The 22,770-nt window shown below is 42.0% G+C and overlaps 2 protein-coding genes across 2 annotated transcripts in view; one reads left to right on the top strand and one right to left on the bottom strand.

Moving 5' to 3' along the window:
• The window catches only part of LOC147014036 (uncharacterized), a 121,617-nt gene that overhangs the window by 38,635 nt on the left and 60,212 nt on the right, over positions 1-22,770 (bottom strand). The gene's annotated exons all lie outside the window — the stretch shown is intronic.
• GOLGA7 (golgin A7) overlaps positions 10,458-22,770 on the top strand; it is a 41,104-nt gene continuing 28,791 nt past the window's right edge. Inside the window, exons 1-2 of the mRNA XM_085851607.1 lie at positions 10,458-10,591; positions 10,770-10,895. Of these exons, the coding sequence (XP_085707733.1) occupies positions 10,583-10,591; positions 10,770-10,895 (135 nt within the window). The 5' untranslated portion in view covers positions 10,458-10,582. The remainder of the gene's footprint in view (positions 10,592-10,769; positions 10,896-22,770) is intronic.

A 22,770-nucleotide genomic window follows, 5' to 3' on the forward strand; every position in this document is an offset into this window, starting at 1 on the left:
CGATATAATGGAGTTATTTGGAAAGCCGTAACTCTGGTGCTGAAATCGAGAGGACTGGGGCCCGAGCGGTGGGAGATTACCCTACCCGACGCTCTGAATTCCATACGCTCTTTGCTCTGCACGTCCACCAATGCTACTCCTCACGAGCGAATGTTTACTCACCAACGACGTTATGTTGACGGCCAATCGGTGCCCAATTGGCTAACCCATCCCGGAACAGTGTTCATGAAACGCCCGGTACGACAAAGCAAGTATGAACCCATGGTGGAAGAGGTCGAACTCATCGATACTAATCCAGAATACGCTCATGTCAGGCTCCCGGATGGCAGGGAGACCACTGTGTCGGTTTGTCATTTGGCTCCCTCAGGAACTCCTCCCGCAGGTACACCACCATCTGGCACACCTCCCTCTGACATCCCCTCCCCAGGTGTTCCCCCCCCCCCAGGGACTCCACCCGAGAAGGGTGACGACGGAGCTACCGCGTTCCACCCGGGAGCGATCGGGGAGTCATCTCCGGCACGAGTCGAGGCTCACCAAGAGGATCGGAAGCCTCCCTCAAGTGAAACCGCCATCTACTCCCGGAGAGGCCGACGAATAATACCCCCTCGCCGACTCAATCTGTAAAGGGGATTATCGGCATCCTCGATGCTCATGCTCCTATATGCTCGTTACATAATATATCGATGCTCATTACCATGCTCCTACAACTCACAATAATCCTCACGGCTTGGCATGTATGCTTCTGTAGTTTAGATAGTTCGCATTGCTTGAAATGTATACTCCTGTAGCGCTGAAGTAATCATGGTGCGTTAGCTGGGCCTCTAGTTACATTTTAAAGATGGGGAGAATGTGGTGAATTGAAGGTCGTGACGTGAGATCACATGTTGCCCGGCTCGAGCACAGAAGAGATAAAGCTGCGGTTCGGCTCGGCCGCGCGGATTGTCCCTAGGGCATTGTCGTTTTATGTCGGCGGCTCACTTGGTGCTCATTGAATGGTGAGAATACTGATTGATATATAATACTGATTTATTTTGCGGTGATTAGTTGCGCGTGTGTACCTTACTGCTTATGTACTCTATGCTGCGTCTGTATTTCCTGGTGTGCCCGTAGAAGCGGCTCCAATCACATGGAATAAAGCCTACACTCTGAAGGTTCTTCTCTCGTCCTCATTTCAATCACATGTCGCGCGGCTCGCACACGGGACAGATAAAACCGAGATTCCGCGCGGTCGGTGGGATTGTCCCTGGGGCATTGTCATTTACGGCGGTGGTTCACTTGGTGCTCGTTGAATGGTAAGAATTGAGAGTATACCGGACTCCGTGCTAATTGCTGATTTATTTTGCGGTGATCGACTGCACGTGTATACCTTGCTGCACATGTACTCCTTGCTACACATGTACTCCTTGCTGCACATGTATTCCCTGATGTGTCTGTAGAAGCAACTGCACCCTCTGTTTCATGTCTTGAAATATAAAAAAAATACAACAACAACCTTTTCTCTTCTCACCTTACACCCCACGTGACCACATGACCACGTCACTTCCTGTACAGACTCTTGTTCTTTCTCAACCCTCTTCCCTGCCAATTCCACTCTAATCATGAAGTGTTTTCACCACACACCTTCGACCTCTTCCCTAATCTTCAAAAAATACATAAATAAAATGGTTTCTTCCATTGCTTCAACTTCCTCTCTTTGCCCGGTTCTTCTTCAAAATGTTGTGTTCAATTCAACAGAGTCCATCTGTGAAAACACTTCCTTTCTCCTCCATCCATCTTCCAATGTGTGTGCAAGCGAATATGTGACCTACAATTTTTTTTTTAAAATCCAATTTTGCAATATTCTTTGTCTTCCATTATTAATCGTTGTTTTTATCCAACTTCAGTGCAGATTCATCCCACCTCCTTAAATCTACCTCCTCCTAACTCCTCCCCTATTATACCCTCTCCTCACCCCTCCCATCCGAGCATCTCTTCACTGTCCTCTGCCTTGTACCAACAGTTCCCCCTCTGAAATCCCAAACTGTGGTTTTTCAAATATCTCCCACTCAATCAACACACTGCTCAATATCTCCAATCACTTCTCTCTTTCCTCTCATTACAACTCCCCCTCTTCCCACCTCCTCAAATATTATCTCTCGCCCCACCCGCTCCCACCTCTACCATACCACTACCCAGTCTCATCCTCCTCTCCCCACCCCTCCCTTCTCCCTCCTCCATGACCGTGCCTGCTCTCATCGTCTCCCTCCCTCTCAAAGCTTATCTTTCACCCCCGCCCTCTCAATTCAGCTGCCTACTCCCTCTTTAAAGCAAAATTCACTCTCTTTCCCCCTCCCAAGCTTACCCCTCACCCTTCTCAAAATCAACTCCCACACCCTTTTCAAAATGAACTCCCACACCCTTTTCAAAATCAACCCCCCACACCTTTCTTCCTCAACTCTCCCTCCTCACTCTCCTCCATCAATTCTCCCCTTCACCCCTCCCTTTCAAATCTCGTCCCTCACTCCCCCTTCTCAAAGGGGCTCCACTTCACATCTATAAAACTGCCACCTTCCCCCAACCTCTCTCTCTCTCTTCCAGCTCATTCCCCCACCTCCTCCAATCTCCCACTTCCCTTTTCCCCCTTTATTACTCCCCACTGCTTTCTTACTTTATTACTTCTCACCCTTCACCACCTAGCCCTTTGTCCTCCTCCCCATCCAACCCTCTCTCCTAGCTTTGTCATCAACTATCAACAACTATCAGTGTCGGGTCGTCGATCACCCCTCACCAAGGCATGAAGACGTCGATGTACTCGAGAGAAAATTGTTTATTATATATCAAAACATGCGGCCACACGGAGAGCAGCAAACACCAGGAACACCAATTAGCAATTGAGGTAACCCGGAGAGTGCTCTGCCAGAACGGCTGAGTTACTCCCTTATATACACGGTTTATCTCCAACACATTTCTGGTGTATGTTGTTCCCCCTCCATCCTCTCCTTTTCCTGAAATGGCTGCACAGCTGGCACTGCACACGAAAAGGCTGAATGCCTAAACTCGGTGTTTGCTTCTAAATCTCGTGTCCCAAACCCATCGCTTTCTGTACCCACCTTACCCAGTCGCACCCAGCTGCTCCTGGACTCTGTCGTTTTCTCTTGACAAGGTGGAGAGCTTGCTGTCAAACCTCGACTCAGATTCTGCAACCGGTCCAGATGGCATTGGCCCTCGTGTTCTAAAAACCTGCTCCTCTGCTCTTGCTCACCCTCTCATTTTCTCAAGGTCATCTGCCATCTGTTTGGAAATTAGCAAACATTACTGCCTTGCATAAAAAGGTGCAAAAACAGATCCCTGCAACTACAAAACCAATCAGCCTTCTCCCAATCATCAGCAAGGTCATGGAATCCATCATCGTTTCCAACATTAAATCCTTCCTCTTCTCTTATGGCTTGATTTCTGATCATCAATTTGGATTTAGACCAGGTCACTCAACACTGGATATGCTACTTCTGCTCTCCCAACAATGGATGGAGGCCTGAAATGCCAAACATGAGATCAGAGCCATCTCCCTCGACATATCATGAGCTTTCGATACAGTCTGGCATCCTGCACTGCTCACCAAACTCTGCTTCTGGTATCCAAGGCAATCTCCACTCATGCCTCGTGGACATCCTCTCCTGTCGCAATCAACGCATGTCTCTTAATGGAATTCTCCTCTTCTCATCCAGGCTGGAGTTCCTCAAGGCAGTGTTCATGGTCCTGTGCTTTTTCTGGTTTTCATCAATGATCACTCAGATTCCCTGGAAAATCCTCTTTATCTCTTTACTGAGGACTCCACCCTCTGTCATATCATCTCTCATCCCTTTCTTTGATCAACAGCCAGCAGCCTCTTCACTCTCTGCAGACCTGGATAAAATCACAAGCTGGTCAAACACTTGGAATATATCTTTCAATCCTGACAAATCTCAGGATGTCTCTCCAAAAGGACCGTCTGGAAAACCATCCAATCTGCTGTCTCAACAATCCTCTTGAAGAAGTGTTTTCATTCAAACTTTTGGGTCTCAATATCTGCCATGATCTTTCATGGGAAAGCCACATCTCCAAGCTGGCCTCCAAAGCCAGTCGCCGACTGGGCATCCTATGTTGTGCAAAGACCTTCCTTGGTACACCTGAGCTTTTAACCATTTATAAAGCTTTCATCCACAGTCTGGTGCAGTACTGCTCCCCCCTCTGGGGTGGTACTCCTGCCTCACACCTAGCTCGACTTCACGCTGTGGAAACCAAGGCTTTTAGGATCATTGGTATCTCCCGCGATGAAGTTGAGTCTTTGGGTCTCTCACGCTCTCACCGGAGGCAGGTCGGTGGTCTTTGAATCTTCTACAGTCTCCTCTCCTGCCTTGCCCCCCTTGCTCTGTCTGTGATCTGTCCCCCCTATATTTCCTCAGGACACTCAAAGTCCACCAAAAACACTTCTGGTGAAACTGCTCACCTTCACTCTTTCATTCCCATTTTGTCCTGCCTCCAGAACAAACTTCCACACTCTTCAAAACAACCATTCACCACCATCTCATATCTTCCCCCATCCAAAATCTTGATCTTTACTACCCCTGTTAATCCACCCCAAACCCACCTCCTTCAAATTATCTGTTTTCCTTCCTGAAAGTCCCTGTAGTACCATCTTGTTTACCCCATGTACCCCACCCCACCCCGCTCCCTTCCACAGATATCCGATTATCTTTGTTGAAAACTATTTTGTGCTTCCTTCTCCTACCCCTCTTGTCTTCTGCCTTGTTATATGTTTCTGTGTTTTAGCTCTTACACGAGCCTCGACTTGGTATGTAAAAAAACATTTTTTTTAAATCGAAAAAAATCTATAGTTAATCGAATAATCACTAAATCAAAAATATCACTTGTTCGCCAAATCACTATCAGATTTCTCGCACAAAAGGTGCTTCAGATATTTCTCATGAGAAAGAAAATAAATAAGTAATTAATAAATCGATATGAATTAATTGATTGAATAAAAAGCATCTTTTTTGCCAAAGCACCTGTTCACTATTGTGCCCAAATTTCAGCTTCCAAGCTCAAAGGATGGCTGAGATATTGCTTAGACAAACAAACAAACAAACAAACAAGAAAAAGAGCAATCAGAGGTTGCAAAATAAATTCAATTCAAATCAAATGGAAGCCCAAATCGGTACAGTCCTACATTGGAGTCATCAGAAGGAATCCAAACAAGCATAAAAGCAAAGATGAAGTCATCAGGAGGAACCTGGATAGGATTTGCATTTCAGATGCTACTCCTCTACCCTCAAACCCAACCAGGCACAACCAAGTGAGCCTTGTTCAAAAAAAACAAAGATAAAAAGAACCCATATCAAGAAATTAAATAATTCTGGCTGTCAGACCATGTGTCCGATCAAGTTAAAATTTAAAACGTGTATTCCACATCACCACGAGATCGTAATTGTGACGTTTCATGTCAATTGATTGGGCAGTTCCAGAGAAAACATTATTTACTATTTTTTCTTCAATCCAATATGACAGCCAAACCATGTGACCTGTGACATCATATTTGTCCCGAGAACCTAAAAGTCACACATGACCCAATAGTCCCAAACGTCCCTCAGGATACAAACATCCCCGAGGACCCAAAATTCCCCAAGGAGTCAAAACTCCCAAAAGTCCCTGAGGACCCAAAAGGACCCAAAAGTCCCAAAAGTCCACTGGGACCCAAATGTTCCAAAATGTCCCAGAGGACCCAAAAGTCCAAAAAGTTCCCGAGGACTCAAAACTCGCCGAAGTTTCCGAGGACCTAGAAGTTCCCAAAAGTTTCCGAGCACCCAAAGGTCTCAATAGTTCCTGAGGACCCAAAAGTCCCCAAGGACCTTGAACATCCAAAAGTCCCAGAGGATCCAAAGACCCCAAAGACTCTGTTGGTCCTGTGGACACTTAAAGACTCCACTGCATTACAAAAGTCCGTTAGAATTGCCATGTTAAGGTGTATAAAGCAGCTTAATACGTCCTTCTACCATGGCATGACATTCCACTTCCAAAACATATAACAAAAACAATGGAAACATTGTAACAATGCACACATTAATTAACATTAATAATATTTACAACAATAATAAAAATAGTAATATCATATTGCAGCGATAATAACGAACACGGAATCCCAGCGTTAGCCCCAAACACATCTCGGCTTGGTGAAAGGGATGCGAATGCTCAAACAGTACAGCAGGCAGGTGTGCAACAACAATGTGAAGAGCAATGAGAATTTGGTCCATCGGACCAACGGGTCCAGTCGTGGCAACTCAAGGATAACCTTGGATCAAAGAGCACCTCTAAGTCCTTCTCCCTTACTGACATGATTTCCTCGCTTTCATCTGCAAAAACATCCGTACTGCTTACGATTCAAAACACCTCACTGCACTGGACAACGTGGGGACAGGAATAGTGTGCTGTAAATGGGGGAGACTTGTCATACCCTCCACCACCTGCAGGCGGTGCTACACGATACACATTTACATCGAAAAAATTTTGTCGTCCTCCCCCACCCCCAAGACCACTGGCAAAGATAGAAACACCCCAATACATATTTTTAGGCAGGGTGAACCCAAGGAAAAACTAACATTTTTTTCCAGTCAAGGTTTTCTCAGTGGAATCATCATCCTGAACCCATACCATTTCATATGAGCTTGGGGGCCCACCCAGAATTTTGCCTCAAATTCAAGATGGCGGCCAAAATCCAAAATTGCCGCCAATATTACCTTTAGATTTATACTGCCTCGTAGTGTTTCCTGTCAAGGTTTTTTCAGTGGTTCTGTCATCCTGAACATGTATCCTTTGAGATTAGCTTGGAAGCCACCCAGGATTTGGCCTAAAATCCAAGATGGCCACCAAAAATCAAAAAGGCTGCTAAAAATTAAATTAATTAGGTGTATACTGCCTTATAGTTTTTCCTGTCAAATTTTTCTCAGCAGTTCCGGCATACCGGACCTATAGCCTTTAAAATTAGCTTGAGCGCCACCCAGGATTTGACCTCAAATCCAAGATAGCCGCCAAAATGGCCGTCAAAATCATCTTAATTATATTCAAACTACCTCTTAGGTTTTCCTGTCAAAGTTTTCTCAGTGGTTCCGCCATTCCAAACCTATGTCCTTTGTTATTAGCTTGAAGGGCACCCAGGATTTGGCCTCAAATGCAAGATAGCCACGAAAAACCAAAATGGCCAGCAAAATTACCTCAAAATTGATATTTCGTCTTATTTGTCCCCCAGAATGTTCCATTCTCGGAAAGCAGGGTTTAGGGGCTGTGCAATAATTATGGGACCTGGGGGAGGGAGAAATAGCCGGATGGTATGCCATTGTCTTGTGAGCCCTTCTCTACAATCCATGGGGATGTGATAACTGAGACCACAATCAACCGAGAAGTGAAGGTCAGAAGTGGTCCAATGCAAGGTGGATACAGTACCAATGAGAGCACAATAGACACATTCGTCAAGACCAGTCATATCATGGTTAAGATCAGAGCTACACTGAAGGAAAGGCCAAATATCATTACTTCCTCAGCCCACAAGGAGACCACAATAGCGGCCCGAATACACCATGAAAATATGGTTCATAATCTAATACTTCAGCTTGACAAATACTTCGACCCATTCCTGAATGGTCCCGCTCGTCATATGAAGACTGGTGTGGAAATCGATTGTGATGTAAGAGGATTGATGTCATCCGCAGAAGCTGGAGAACAGAAATGTAAAGAATTTGTTGACTTGAGACTCAAAGCCAGTGGGGAAGAAGGAATCAATTTATTCGACAAGATTACCAAGCTCAAGATCAAAACCGGGATGGAGAAGGCCAAGAAAGACCCAAAAGTTGTTAATATCCTGAAAGAAGACAGGCAGGCCTTCGGTTTACTGGTAGGATAAACACAATGCCCCAATCCAGTCAATGCCGAAGGAGGAAAAGGAGAAGGAGAAGGTTTGACAAACATAATCTCAATTACAAAACTAGAGGGGGAGCACTCGGGAGAGTGCAAAACCTCCGCCACCAATACTGCTGGGTCATTTAAGTGAACCTTATATCTTATTCATTAAATATGATGTCAACAGTGCTCAGAGTTATAGTTCTTTTCTCCATTTTTTTTTGGGGGGGGGGGGGGGTTGGAACATGTAGAACATCACTTAAAACATGTAGAAATGCAAAAAAAAAATTCAATTTTTTTTCAAAATGGCCGCCATAGCGGCCATATTGAATTTTGGACCAAGTCCAAAATCTAATGGCATGATCCTTGGACCATACCTAATCCCCCCATCAAGTTTCGTCGAAATCCGTTGAGGAGTTTTTCCGTAATACTGTTCACAAACAAACAAACAAACAAACAAACAGACAGGGGTGAAAACAGTAACCTCCGTCCATCTTCGATGGCGGAGGTTAACAAACTACAAGGGCACTCGGTGGAGCGCGCATACCTCCACCCCACAACGCCTGATCCACGAGAACATATCGCATATCGGGCCCATTACATTTTTGAGATATCGTGCTATATATCGGTTTAGCCCGATATTGGCGTTTAGCCTGGTGTTGGCGCAGTGGTTAGGGCAGCGGCTTGGGATCCAAGAGGTCCTGAGTTCAAGCCCCGTTGGGCCACTGAATTAATACACCAGGGGGTTGACTCAGCTCGTCATCCTTCCGAGGTCGGCGAAATGAGTACCAGTATACTGGGCCGGTGTATACCCTAGTTAAAATAGGTGTACCATATCCCTGTGTCGTAAGAGGCGACCAGGGTTGCGTCAGGAAGGGCATCCGGCGTAAAACATGTGCCAAATCACTATGCAGATCATACGGATGATCCGCTGTGGCGACCCCTAACGGGAGCAGCCGAAAGAAGAAGAAGAAGAGGATATCGGTTTAGCCCGATCTCTCAATGGTGAAGAATCACTTAAAAAATTATCAGATCCGGATCTGGAACTTCACCAAAATTGAATCGATTCTTCCTTGTCACACACCCAATGTGTCCACCAACCTTCATCTGAATCTGTCCACAACTTTTTTGAGATATCCTGTGCAGACAGACAAACAGACAGACAGACAGACAAGCCGGTAGGTGGACTTGGGTAGTCGCCTCCCCAATAGAACCTGACGCGTTGGGCCCGTTCGATGGGGAATGACCTGATGATTAAGCACAAGAAAATTCATGATTCTAGCTTCAAGGGTTAATGCTGCAGATTGTTTGAGTCCCCCCGACTCTGTATAGAATTGATTGATGAATTTTGTGTGGACAGTGGCGTGAAAACGGGAAAGCAGGGGGGGGGGCGAAAAACACCTCAATGAATAGGTTATGAGCTGGAGTTGTGCACCTTGACACTGGTTTTTTGACAGACATGAAGATGCGAGGAAAAAACTGTATTTTTAATCGCGCTAATATATTATATTGCGAGACGCCAACCATGATGACGCTGTGAAACATCTACTCGCCGAGTGGCAGCACCTTCCGCGCTGTATCTATTCATGGCGCCACCTGGTGGTCCTAGGGGACTCATATGTTCAAAAGAACATACCCTTATATTTTTTCGTTAAAATACCCCCACATTTAGAGGTTTTTCGGCCGTTGCTAGGCAACGGAGGGGTCCATAGCAACGGTTCTTTCTCACACATAACTAGGACATACCATGAACCTACCATGCCAGTTTCATGTATATCTGACTCATAGTCTCTGAGATATAACGAACTTCGTTTTATAATAATTGTTTTCGTCCAGGGTTCATTCAACGTCTACCTTCTCCGACAGTTTTAATAGGATTCGGCTGGAGATTTTTGACAATATGGCTGAATGTACTGCCCACAGTCGCTCGTGGCCCGATTTTTGATTTTCGAAAAAATAATTTTTTTTAATGATTTTTCAAAAATTTCAAAGTTCCGTTGCTAGGCAACGGTGGTGTCCATAGCAACGGTTCTAATTGCACACAACTTGGTCATGGTATGAACCTACCAACCAAGTTTCATCGAAATCGCCATTGTATTAACGGAGCACTGGACCGAACAGACAGACGACAGACAGATAGACAAACATATCGACGGAAAAACTGATAAGGGGAGAACAGCTTTCAAAAAAAGAACATTAAAAAAAAAAAAAATTTTCGACTGGATCGACTACCCAACAAACATATCGACGGAAAAACTGATCATAAGGGTGGAACAACTTTCAAAAAAATTTTTTAATTTTTTTTTTTTTACTGGATCGACTACCCAACAGAAAGGAGTGAAAACAAATCCTCCTTCACCTCCGGTGGCGGAGGTAATAACCGAAACTGAGGACACCACGTGCTTAGTGTTGGCTTTCTCTGTACTGTCACAAAATCGTTTTATTTAATCGTTTTCACGTTCGAACAATTTCTGACGGCCATGGCAGTAAGGTTCGTGGCAGTTGAGCGGAATATTGTGCTTTTAAATCAGATGTATCAATTAATGTGTGTGTGTGAGTATTCTGTTTTAGTTTAACAAGTTTGTCCGTTAAATATCTATTGTATCTGAAAAAGATCGATATTTAAAGAGGACAACGATGCTGACGGCGATGCGGAAGCGTGTCGCGCGCCAACACAATGGCTGAGGTAAGGTGTGCCGGGGTGTTACCGACCGGTCGTTCACATCGAGTTACTGCTGGTTGGACACCGAGCTCGTGGATTAGTGCTGGTTGACGGAATGACACTTTCGTGACGCGCTTTACTGTCTGGTAGTAGGAAGGGCGGGAGGCCGTTTGTCTCATGTCATGTGGATGTCGTTACACAGGCTCACGGCATGGACGAGCTGTCCTCGCAAGCTTTTCTTCTCACTAAAGTGTTCGTGCAGCGCGATTTCTCGCAGGGCACTGCCTGTCGGTTCCAGCTCAAAACGATCCCTGAACTGGAATCCCGGGTAAGTCGGGATATGCCGTGCTCGTTTCAAATCGATCCACCCGACTGCTTTGAGAAGTGATGACTGTAAATGATGAGGCAGGGACAGGGTACAAAGGTGTGTTTGCCTTGATGATTTGCCCTATTCTGATGTTACACATGTTTGTTTTTAAAACATCCAAAATACCGCGATGACCTTGGCCTTCTTGGGCCGAATTACTCACAAACCGAAGAGATAATCGCTCACAAACCAAAGAGATAATCGCTCACAAACCAAAGAGATAATCACTCACAAACCGAAGATATAATCACTCACAAACCGAACAGATAATCACTCACAAACCGAACAAATAATCGCTCACAAACCAAACAGATAATCACTCACAAACCGAAGATATAATCACTCACAAACCGAACAGATAATCACTCACAAACCGAAGATATAATCACTCACAAACCAAACAGATAATCACTCACAAACCGAACAGATAATCGCTCACAAACCGAACAGATAATCGCTCACAAACCGAATATATAATCGCTCACAAACCAAACAAATAATCGCTCACAAACCGAATATATAATCGCTCACAAACCAAACAGATAATCGCTCACAAACCGAAGAGATAATCGCTCACAAACCGAAGAGATAATCGTTCACAAACCGAAGAGATAATCGCTCACAAACCGAACAGATAATCACTCACAAACCGAACAGATAATCACTCACAAACCGAACAGATAATCACTCACAAACCGAACAGATAATCACTCACAAACCGAACAGATAATCACTCACAAACCGAACAGATAATCACTCACAAACCGAACAGATAATCGCTCACAAACCGAAGAGATAATCGCTCACAAACCGAACAGATAATCGCTCACAAACCGAACAGATAATCGCTCACAAACCAAACAGATAATCGCTCACAAACCGAACAGATAATCGCTCACAAACCGAAGAGATAATCACTCACAAACCGAAGAGATAATCACTCACAAACCGAAGAGACAATCGCTCACAAACCGAATATATAATCGCTCACAAACCGAAGAGATAATCACTCACAAACCGAACAGATAATCACTCACAAACCGAAGAGATAATCACTCACAAACCGAACAGATAATCGCTCACAAACCGAACAGATAATCACTCACAAACCGAAGAGATAATCACTCACAAACCGAACAGATAATCACTCACAAACCGAAGATATAATCACTCACAAACCAAACAGATAATCACTCACAAACCGAACAGATAATCACTCACAAACCGAACAGATAATCGCTCACAAACCAAACAAATAATCGCTCACAAACCGAATATATAATCGCTCACAAACCAAACAGATAATCGCTCACAAACCGAAGAGATAATCGCTCACAAACCGAAGAGATAATCACTCACAAACCGAACAGATAATCATCACAAACCGAACAGATAATCATCACAAACCGAACAGATAATCACTCACAAACCGAACAGATAATCACTCACAAACCGAAGATATAATCGCTCACAAACCGAACAGATAATCAATCACAAACCGAACAGATAATCACTCACAAACCGAAGAGATAATCACTCACAAACCAAACAGATAATCACTCACAAACCGAACAGATAATCGCTCACAAACCGAACAGATAATCACTCACAAACCGAACAGATAATCGCTCACAAACCGAACAGATAATTGCTCACAAACCGAAGATATAATCACTCACAAACCAAACAAATAATCGCTCACAAACCGAAGAGATAATCGCTCACAAACCAACAGATAATCGCTCACAAACCGAAGATATAATCGCTCACAAACCAACAGATAATCGCTCACAAACCGAAGATATAATCACTCACAAACCAACAGATAATCGCTCACAAACCAAACAAATAATCGCTCACAAACCGAACAGATAATTGCTCACAAACCGAAGATATAATCGCTCACAAGCCAAACAGATAATCACTCACAAACCAAAGAGATAATCGCTCACAAACCAAACAGATAATCACTCACAAACCGAAGATATAATCGCTCACAAACCAAACAGATAATCACTCACAAACCGAACAGATAATCACTCACAAACCGAACAGATAATCACTCACAAACCGAACAGATAATCACTCACAAACCGAACAGATAATCACTCACAAACCGAACAGATAATCATCACAAACCGAACAGATAATCGCTCACAAACCGAAGAGATAATCACTCACAAACCGAACAGATAATCACTCACAAACCGAAGAGATAATCGCTCACAAACCGAACAGATAATCACTCACAAACCGAACAGATAATCGCTCACAAACCGAAGAGATAATCACTCACAAACCAAACAGATAATCACTCACAAACCGAAGAGATTTTTGCTCACAAACCGAACAGATAATCACTCACAAACCGAACAGATAATCACTCACAAACCAAACAAATAATCGCTCAAAACCGAACAGATAATTGCTCACAAACCGAAGATATAATCGCTCACAAACCGAACAGATAATTGCTCACAAACCGAAGATATAATTGCTCACAAACCAAACAAATAATTGCTCACAAACCAAACAGATAATCGCTCACAAACCAAAGAAATAATCGCTCACAAACCAAACAGATAATCACTCACAAACCGAAGATATAATCGCTCACAAACCGAACAGATAATCATCACAAACCGAACAAATAATCGCTCAAAACCGAACAGATAATTGCTCACAAACCGAAGATATAATCGCTCACAAACCGAACAGATAATTGCTCACAAACCGAAGATATAATTGCTCACAAACCAAACAAATAATTGCTCACAAACCAAACAGATAATCGCTCACAAACCAAAGAAATAATCGCTCACAAACCAAACAGATAATCACTCACAAACCGAAGAGATAATCGCTCACCAACCGAACAGATAATCGCTCACCAACCGAACAGATAATCGCTCACAAACCAAACAGATAATCGCTCACAAACCGAAGAGATAATCGCTCACAAACCGAAGAGATAATCACTCACAAACCAAACAGATAATCACTCACAAACCGAAGAGATAATCGCTCACAAACCGAACAGATAATCACTCACAAACCGAACAGATAATCACTCACAGACCAAACAAATAATCACTCACAAACCGAACAGATAATCGCTCACAAACCGAACAGATAATCACTCACAAACCGAACAGATAATCACTCACAGACCAAACAAATAATCACTCACAAACCGAACAGATAATCGCTCACAAACCGAACAGATAATCACTCACAAACCGAAGAGATAATCACTCACAAACCAAACAGATAATCACTCACAAACCGAAGAGATAATCGCTCACAAACCGAACAGATAATCACTCACAAACCGAACAGAAAATCACTCACAAACCGAACAGATAATCACTCACAAACCGAACAGATAATCACTCACAGACCAAACAAATAATCGCTCACAAACCGAACAGATAATCGCTCACAAACCGAAGATATAATCACTCACAACCAAACAAATAATCGCTCACAAACCAACAGATAATTGCTCACAAACCGAAGATATAATCACTCACAAACCAACAGATAATCGCTCACAAACCAAACAAATAATCGCTCACAAACCGAAGAGATAATCGCTCACAAACCAACAGATAATCGCTCACAAACCGAAGATATAATCGCTCACAAAGCAAAGAGATAATCGCTCACAAACCAACAGATAATCGCTCACAAACCGAAGATATAATCACTCACAAACCAACAGATAATCGCTCACAAACCAAACAAATAATCGCTCACAAACCGAACAGATAATTGCTCACAAACCGAAGATATAATCGCTCACAAGCCAAACAGATAATCACTCACAAGCCAAACAGATAATCACTCACAAACCAAAGAGATAATCGCTCACAAACCAAACAGATAATCACTCACAAACCGAAGATATAATCGCTCACAAACCAAACAGATAATCACTCACAAACCGAACAGATAATCACTCACAAACCGAACAGATAATCACTCACAAACCGAACAGATAATCACTCACAAACCGAACAGATAATCATCACAAACCGAAGAGATAATCACTCACAAACCGAACAGATAATCGCTCACAAACCGAACAGATAATCGCTCACAAACCGAAGAGATAATCGCTCACAAACCGAAGAGATAATCGCTCACAAACCGAACAGATAATCACTCACAAACCGAACAGATAATCGCTCACAAACCGAAGAGATAATCACTCACAAACCAAACAGATAATCACTCACAAACCGAACAGATTTTTGCTCACAAACCGAACAGATAATCACTCACAAACCGAACAGATAATCACTCACAAACCAAACAGATAATCACTCACAAACCAAACAAATAATCGCTCAAAACCGAACAGATAATTGCTCACAAACCGAAGATATAATCGCTCACAAACCGAAGATATAATTGCTCACAAACCAAACAAATAATCGCTCACAAACCGAACAGATAATTGCTCACAAACCAAACAGATAATCACTCACAAACCGAAGATATAATTGCTCACAAACCAAACAAATAATTGCTCACAAACCAAACAGATAATCACTCACAAACCAAACAAATAATCGCTCACAAACCGAACAGATAATCGCTCACAAACCAAACAGATAATCACTCACAAACCGAAGATATAATCGCTCACAAACCGAACAGATAATCATCACAAACCGAACAGATAATCATCACAAACCGAAGAGATAATCATCACAAACCAAACAGATAATCGCTCACAAACCGAAGAGATAATCCCTCAAAAACCGAAGAGATAATCCCTCAAAAACCGAACAGATAATCACTCACAAACCGAACAGATAATCACTCACAAACCGAACAGATAATCACTCACAAACCGAACAGATAATCACTCACACACCGATCAGATAATCACTCACAAACCGAACAGATAATCGCTCACAAACCGAACAGATAATCGCTCACCAACCGAACAGATAATCGCTCACCAACCGAACAGATAATCGCTCACAAACCAAACAGATAATCGCTCACAAACCGAACAGATAATCACTCACAAACCGAAGAGATAATCACTCACAAACCAAACAGATAATCACTCACAAACCGAAGAGATAATCGCTCACAAACCGAACAGATAATCACTCACAAACCGAACAGATAATCACTCACAAACCGAACAGATAATCACTCACAGACCAAACAAATAATCGCTCACAAACCGAACAGATAATTGCTCACAAACCGAAGATATAATCACTCACAACCAAAGAGATAATCGCTCACAAACCAACAGATAATCGCTCACAAACCGAAGATATAATCGCTCACAAACCAAAGAGATAATCGCTCACAAACCAACAGATAATCGCTCACAAACCGAAGATATAATCGCTCACAAACCGAACAAATAATCACTCACAAACCAACAGATAATCGCTCACAAACCAAACAAATAATCGCTCACAAACCGAACAGATAATTGCTCACAAACCGAAGATATAATCGCTCACAAACCGAACAGATAATTGCTCACAAACCGAAGATATAATTGCTCACAAACCAAACAAATAATCGCTCACAAACCGAACAGATAATCGCTCACAAACCAAACAGATAATCACTCACAAACCGAAGATATAATTGCTCACAAACCAAACAAATAATTGCTCACAAACCAAACAGATAATCACTCACAAACCGAACAGATAATCGCTCACAAACCGAAGATATAATCGCTCACAAACCAAAGAAATAATCGCTCACAAACCAAACAGATAATCACTCACAAACCGAAGATATAATCGCTCACAAACCGAACAGATAATCATCACAAACCGAAGAGATAATCATCACAAACCAAACAGATAATCGCTCACAAACCGAACAGATAATCGCTCACAAACCGAAGAGATAATCCCTCAAAAACCGAAGAGATAATCCCTCAAAAACCGAAGAGATAATCCCTCAAAAACCGAACAGATAATCATCACAAACCGAACAGATAATCACTCACAAACCGAACAGATAATCACTCACAAACCGAAGATATAATCACTCACAAACCGAACAGATAATCGCTCACAAACCGAACAGATAATCGCTCACAAACCGAACAGATAATCAATCACAAACCGAACAGATAATCACTCACAAACCGAAGAGATAATCACTCACAAACCAAACAGATAATCACTCACAAACCGAAGAGATAATCGCTCACAAACCGAACAGATAATCACTCACAAACCGAACAGATAATCACTCACAGACCAAACAAATAATCGCTCACAAACCGAACAGATAATTGCTCACAAACCGAAGATATAATCACTCACAAACCAACAGATAATCGCTCACAAACCAAACAAATAATCGCTCACAAACCGAAGAGATAATCGCTCACAAACCGAAGAGATAATCGCTCACAAACCGAAGATATAATCGCTCACAAAGCAAAGAGATAATCGCTCACAAACCAACAGATAATCGCTCACAAACCGAAGATATAATCACTCACAAACCAACAGATAATCGCTCACAAACCAAACAAATAATCGCTCACAAACCGAACAGATAATCGCTCACAAACCAAACAAATAATCGCTCACAAACCGAACAGATAATTGCTCACAAACCGAAGATATAATCGCTCACAAGCCAAACAGATAATCGCTCACAAACCGAACAGATAATCACTCACAAACCGAACAGATAATCACTCACAAACCGAACAGATAATCACTCACAAACCGAACAGATAATCACTCACAAACCGAACAGATAATCGCTCACAAACCGAACAGATAATCGCTCACAAACCGAACAGATAATCGCTCACAAACCGAACAGATAATCACTCACAAACCGAACAGATAATCACTCACAAACCGAAGAGATAATCGCTCACAAACCGAACAGATAATCACTCACAAACCGAACAGATAATCGCTCACAAACCGAAGAGATAATCACTCACAAACCAAACAGATAATCACTCACAAACCGAAGAGATAATCGCTCACAAACCGAAGAGATAATCGCTCACAAACCGAACAGATAATCACTCACAAACCGAACAAATAATCGCTCAAAACCGAACAGATAATTGCTCACAAACCGAAGATATAATCGCTCACAAACCGAACAGATAATTGCTCACAAACCGAAGATATAATTGCTCACAAACCAAACAAATAATCGCTCACAAACCGAACAGATAATCACTCACAAACCGAAGATATAATCACTCACAAACCGAACAGATAATCGCTCACAAACCGAACAGATAATCAATCACAAACCGAACAGATAATCACTCACAAACCGAAGAGATAATCACTCACAAACCAAACAGATAATCACTCACAAACCGAAGAGATAATCGCTCACAAACCGAACAGATAATCACTCACAAACCGAACAGATAATCACTCACAGACCAAACAAATAATCGCTCACAAACCGAACAGATAATTGCTCACAAACCGAAGATATAATCGCTCACAAACCAAACAGATAATTGCTCACAAACCGAAGATATAATTGCTCACAAACCAAACAAATAATCGCTCACAAACCGAACAGATAATTGCTCACAAACCAAACAGATAATCACTCACAAACCGAAGATATAATTGCTCACAAACCAAACAGATAATCGCTCACAAACCAAACAGATAATCACTCACAAACCAAACAAATAATCGCTCACAAACCGAACAGATAATCGCTCACAAACCAAACAGATAATCACTCACAAACCGAAGATATAATCGCTCACAAACCGAACAGATAATCATCACAAACCGAACAGATAATCATCACAAACCGAAGAGATAATCATCACAAACCAAACAGATAATCGCTCACAAACCGAAGAGATAATCCCTCAAAAACCGAAGAGATAATCCCTCAAAAACCGAACAGATAATCACTCACAAACCGAACAGATAATCACTCACAAACCGAACAGATAATCACTCACAAACCGAACAGATAATCACTCACACACCGATCAGATAATCACTCACAAACCGAACAGATAATCGCTCACAAACCGAACAGATAATCGCTCACCAACCGAACAGATAATCGCTCACAAACCGAACAGATAATCGCTCACAAACCAAACAGATAATCGCTCACAAACCGAACAGATAATCACTCACAAACCGAAGAGATAATCACTCACAAACCAAACAGATAATCACTCACAAACCGAAGAGATAATCGCTCACAAACCGAACAGATAATCACTCACAAACCGAACAGATAATCACTCACAAACCGAACAGATAATCACTCACAGACCAAACAAATAATCGCTCACAAACCGAACAGATAATTGCTCACAAACCGAAGATATAATCACTCACAACCAAAGAGATAATCGCTCACAAACCAACAGATAATCGCTCACAAACCGAAGATATAATCGCTCACAAACCAAAGAGATAATCGCTCACAAACCAACAGATAATCGCTCACAAACCAAACAAATAATCGCTCACAAACCGAACAGATAATTGCTCACAAACCGAAGATATAATCGCTCACAAACCGAACAGATAATTGCTCACAAACCGAAGATATAATTGCTCACAAACCAAACAAATAATCTCTCACAAACCGAACAGATAATCGCTCACAAACCAAACAGATAATCACTCACAAACCGAAGATATAATTGCTCACAAACCAAACAAATAATTGCTCACAAACCAAACAGATAATCACTCACAAACCAAACAAATAATCGCTCACAAGCCAAACAGATAATCGCTCACAAACCGAAGAGATAATCACTCACAAACCAAACAGATAATCACTCACAAACCGAAGAGATTTTTGCTCACAAACCGAACAGATAATCGCTCACAAACCGAAGATATAATCGCTCACAAACCAAAGAAATAATCGCTCACAAACCAAACAGATAATCACTCACAAACCGAAGATATAATCGCTCACAAACCGAACAGATAATCATCACAAACCGAAGAGATAATCATCACAAACCAAACAGATAATCGCTCACAAACCGAACAGATAATCGCTCACAAACCGAAGAGATAATCCCTCAAAAACCGAAGAGATAATCCCTCAAAAACCGAACAGATAATCATCACAAACCGAACAGATAATCACTCACAAACCGAACAGATAATCACTCACAAACCGAAGATATAATCACTCACAAACCGAACAGATAATCGCTCACAAACCGAACAGATAATCGCTCACAAACCGAACAGATAATCAATCACAAACCGAACAGATAATCACTCACAAACCGAAGAGATAATCACTCACAAACCAAACAGATAATCACTCACAAACCGAAGAGATAATCGCTCACAAACCGAACAGATAATCACTCACAAACCGAACAGATAATCACTCACAGACCAAACAAATAATCGCTCACAAACCGAACAGATAATCGCTCACAAACCAAACAAATAATCGCTCACAAACCGAAGAGATAATCGCTCACAAACCGAAGATATAATCGCTCACAAACCGAACAGATAATTGCTCACAAACCGAAGATATAATTGCTCACAAACCAAACAAATAATTGCTCACAAACCAAACAGATAATCGCTCACAAACCGAAGATATAATCACTCACAAACCGAACAGATAATCGCTCACAAACCGAACAGATAATCGCTCACAAACCGAACAGATAATCAATCACAAACCGAACAGATAATCACTCACAAACCAACAGATAATCGCTCACAAACCAAACAAATAATCGCTCACAAACCGAAGAGATAATCGCTCACAAACCAACAGATAATCGCTCACAAACCGAAGATATAATCGCTCACAAAGCAAAGAGATAATCGCTCACAAACCAACAGATAATCGCTCACAAACCGAAGATATAATCACTCACAAACCAACAGATAATCGCTCACAAACCAAACAAATAATCGCTCACAAACCGAACAGATAATCGCTCACAAACCAAACAAATAATCGCTCACAAACCGAACAGATAATTGCTCACAAACCGAAGATATAATCGCTCACAAGCCAAACAGATAATCGCTCACAAACCAAACAGATAATCACTCACAAACCGAACAGATAATCGCTCACAAACCGAACAGATAATCACTCACAAACCGAACAGATAATCGCTCACAAACCGAAGAGATAATCACTCACAAACCAAACAGATAATCACTCACAAACCGAAGAGATTTTTGCTCACAAACCGAACAGATAATCACTCACAAACCGAACAGATAATCACTCACAAACCAAACAAATAATCGCTCAAAACCGAACAGATAATCGCTCACAAACCGAAGATATAATCGCTCACAAACCGAACAGATAATTGCTCACAAACCGAAGATATAATTGCTCACAAACCAAACAAATAATTGCTCACAAACCAAACAGATAATCGCTCACAAACCAAAGAAATAATCGCTCACAAACCAAACAGATAATCACTCACAAACCGAAGATATAATCGCTCACAAACCGAACAGATAATCATCACAAACCGAACAGATAATCATCACAAACCGAAGAGATAATCATCACAAACCAAACAGATAATCACTCACAAACCGAAGAGATAATCCCTCAAAAACCGAAGAGATAATCCCTCAAAAACCGAACAGATAATCATCACAAACCGAACAGATAATCACCCACAAACCGAACAGATAATCACTCACAAACCGAACAGATAATCACTCACAAACCGAACAGATAATCGCTCACACACCGATCAGATAATCGCTCACCAACCGAACAGATAATCGCTCACCAACCGAACAGATAATCGCTCACAAACCAAACAGATAATCGCTCACAAACCGAAGAGATAATCGCTCACAAACCGAAGAGATAATCACTCACAAACCAAACAGATAATCACTCACAAACCGAAGAGATAATCGCTCACAAACCGAACAGATAATCACTCACAAACCGAACAGATAATCACTCACAGACCAAACAAATAATCACTCACAAACCGAACAGATAATCGCTCACAAACCGAACAGATAATCACTCACAAACCGAAGAGATAATCACTCACAAACCAAACAGATAATCACTCACAAACCGAAGAGATAATCGCTCACAAACCGAACAGATAATCACTCACAAACCGAACAGAAAATCACTCACAAACCGAACAGATAATCACTCACAAACCGAACAGATAATCACTCACAGACCAAACAAATAATCGCTCACAAACCGAACAGATAATTGCTCACAAACCGAAGATATAATCACTCACAACCAAACAAATAATCGCTCACAAACCAACAGATAATTGCTCACAAACCGAAGATATAATCACTCACAAACCAACAGATAATCGCTCACAAACCAAACAAATAATCGCTCACAAACCGAAGAGATAATCGCTCACAAACCAACAGATAATCGCTCACAAACCGAAGATATAATCGCTCACAAAGCAAAGAGATAATCGCTCACAAACCAACAGATAATCGCTCACAAACCGAAGATATAATCACTCACAAACCAACAGATAATCGCTCACAAACCAAACAAATAATCGCTCACAAACCGAACAGATAATTGCTCACAAACCGAAGATATAATCGCTCACAAGCCAAACAGATAATCACTCACAAACCAAAGAGATAATCGCTCACAAACCAAACAGATAATCACTCACAAACCGAACAGATAATCACTCACAAACCGAACAGATAATCATCACAAACCGAACAGATAATCATCACAAACCGAAGAGATAATCACTCACAAACCGAACAGATAATCGCTCACAAACCGAACAGATAATCGCTCACAAACCGAAGAGATAATCGCTCAC

This window comes from Eptatretus burgeri, chromosome 13 (assembly GCF_056783735.1).
Source record: "Eptatretus burgeri isolate ZD-2024b chromosome 13, Ebu_testis_v1, whole genome shotgun sequence".
In the NCBI taxonomy this organism is placed as follows: Eukaryota; Metazoa; Chordata; class Myxini; order Myxiniformes; family Myxinidae; genus Eptatretus; species Eptatretus burgeri.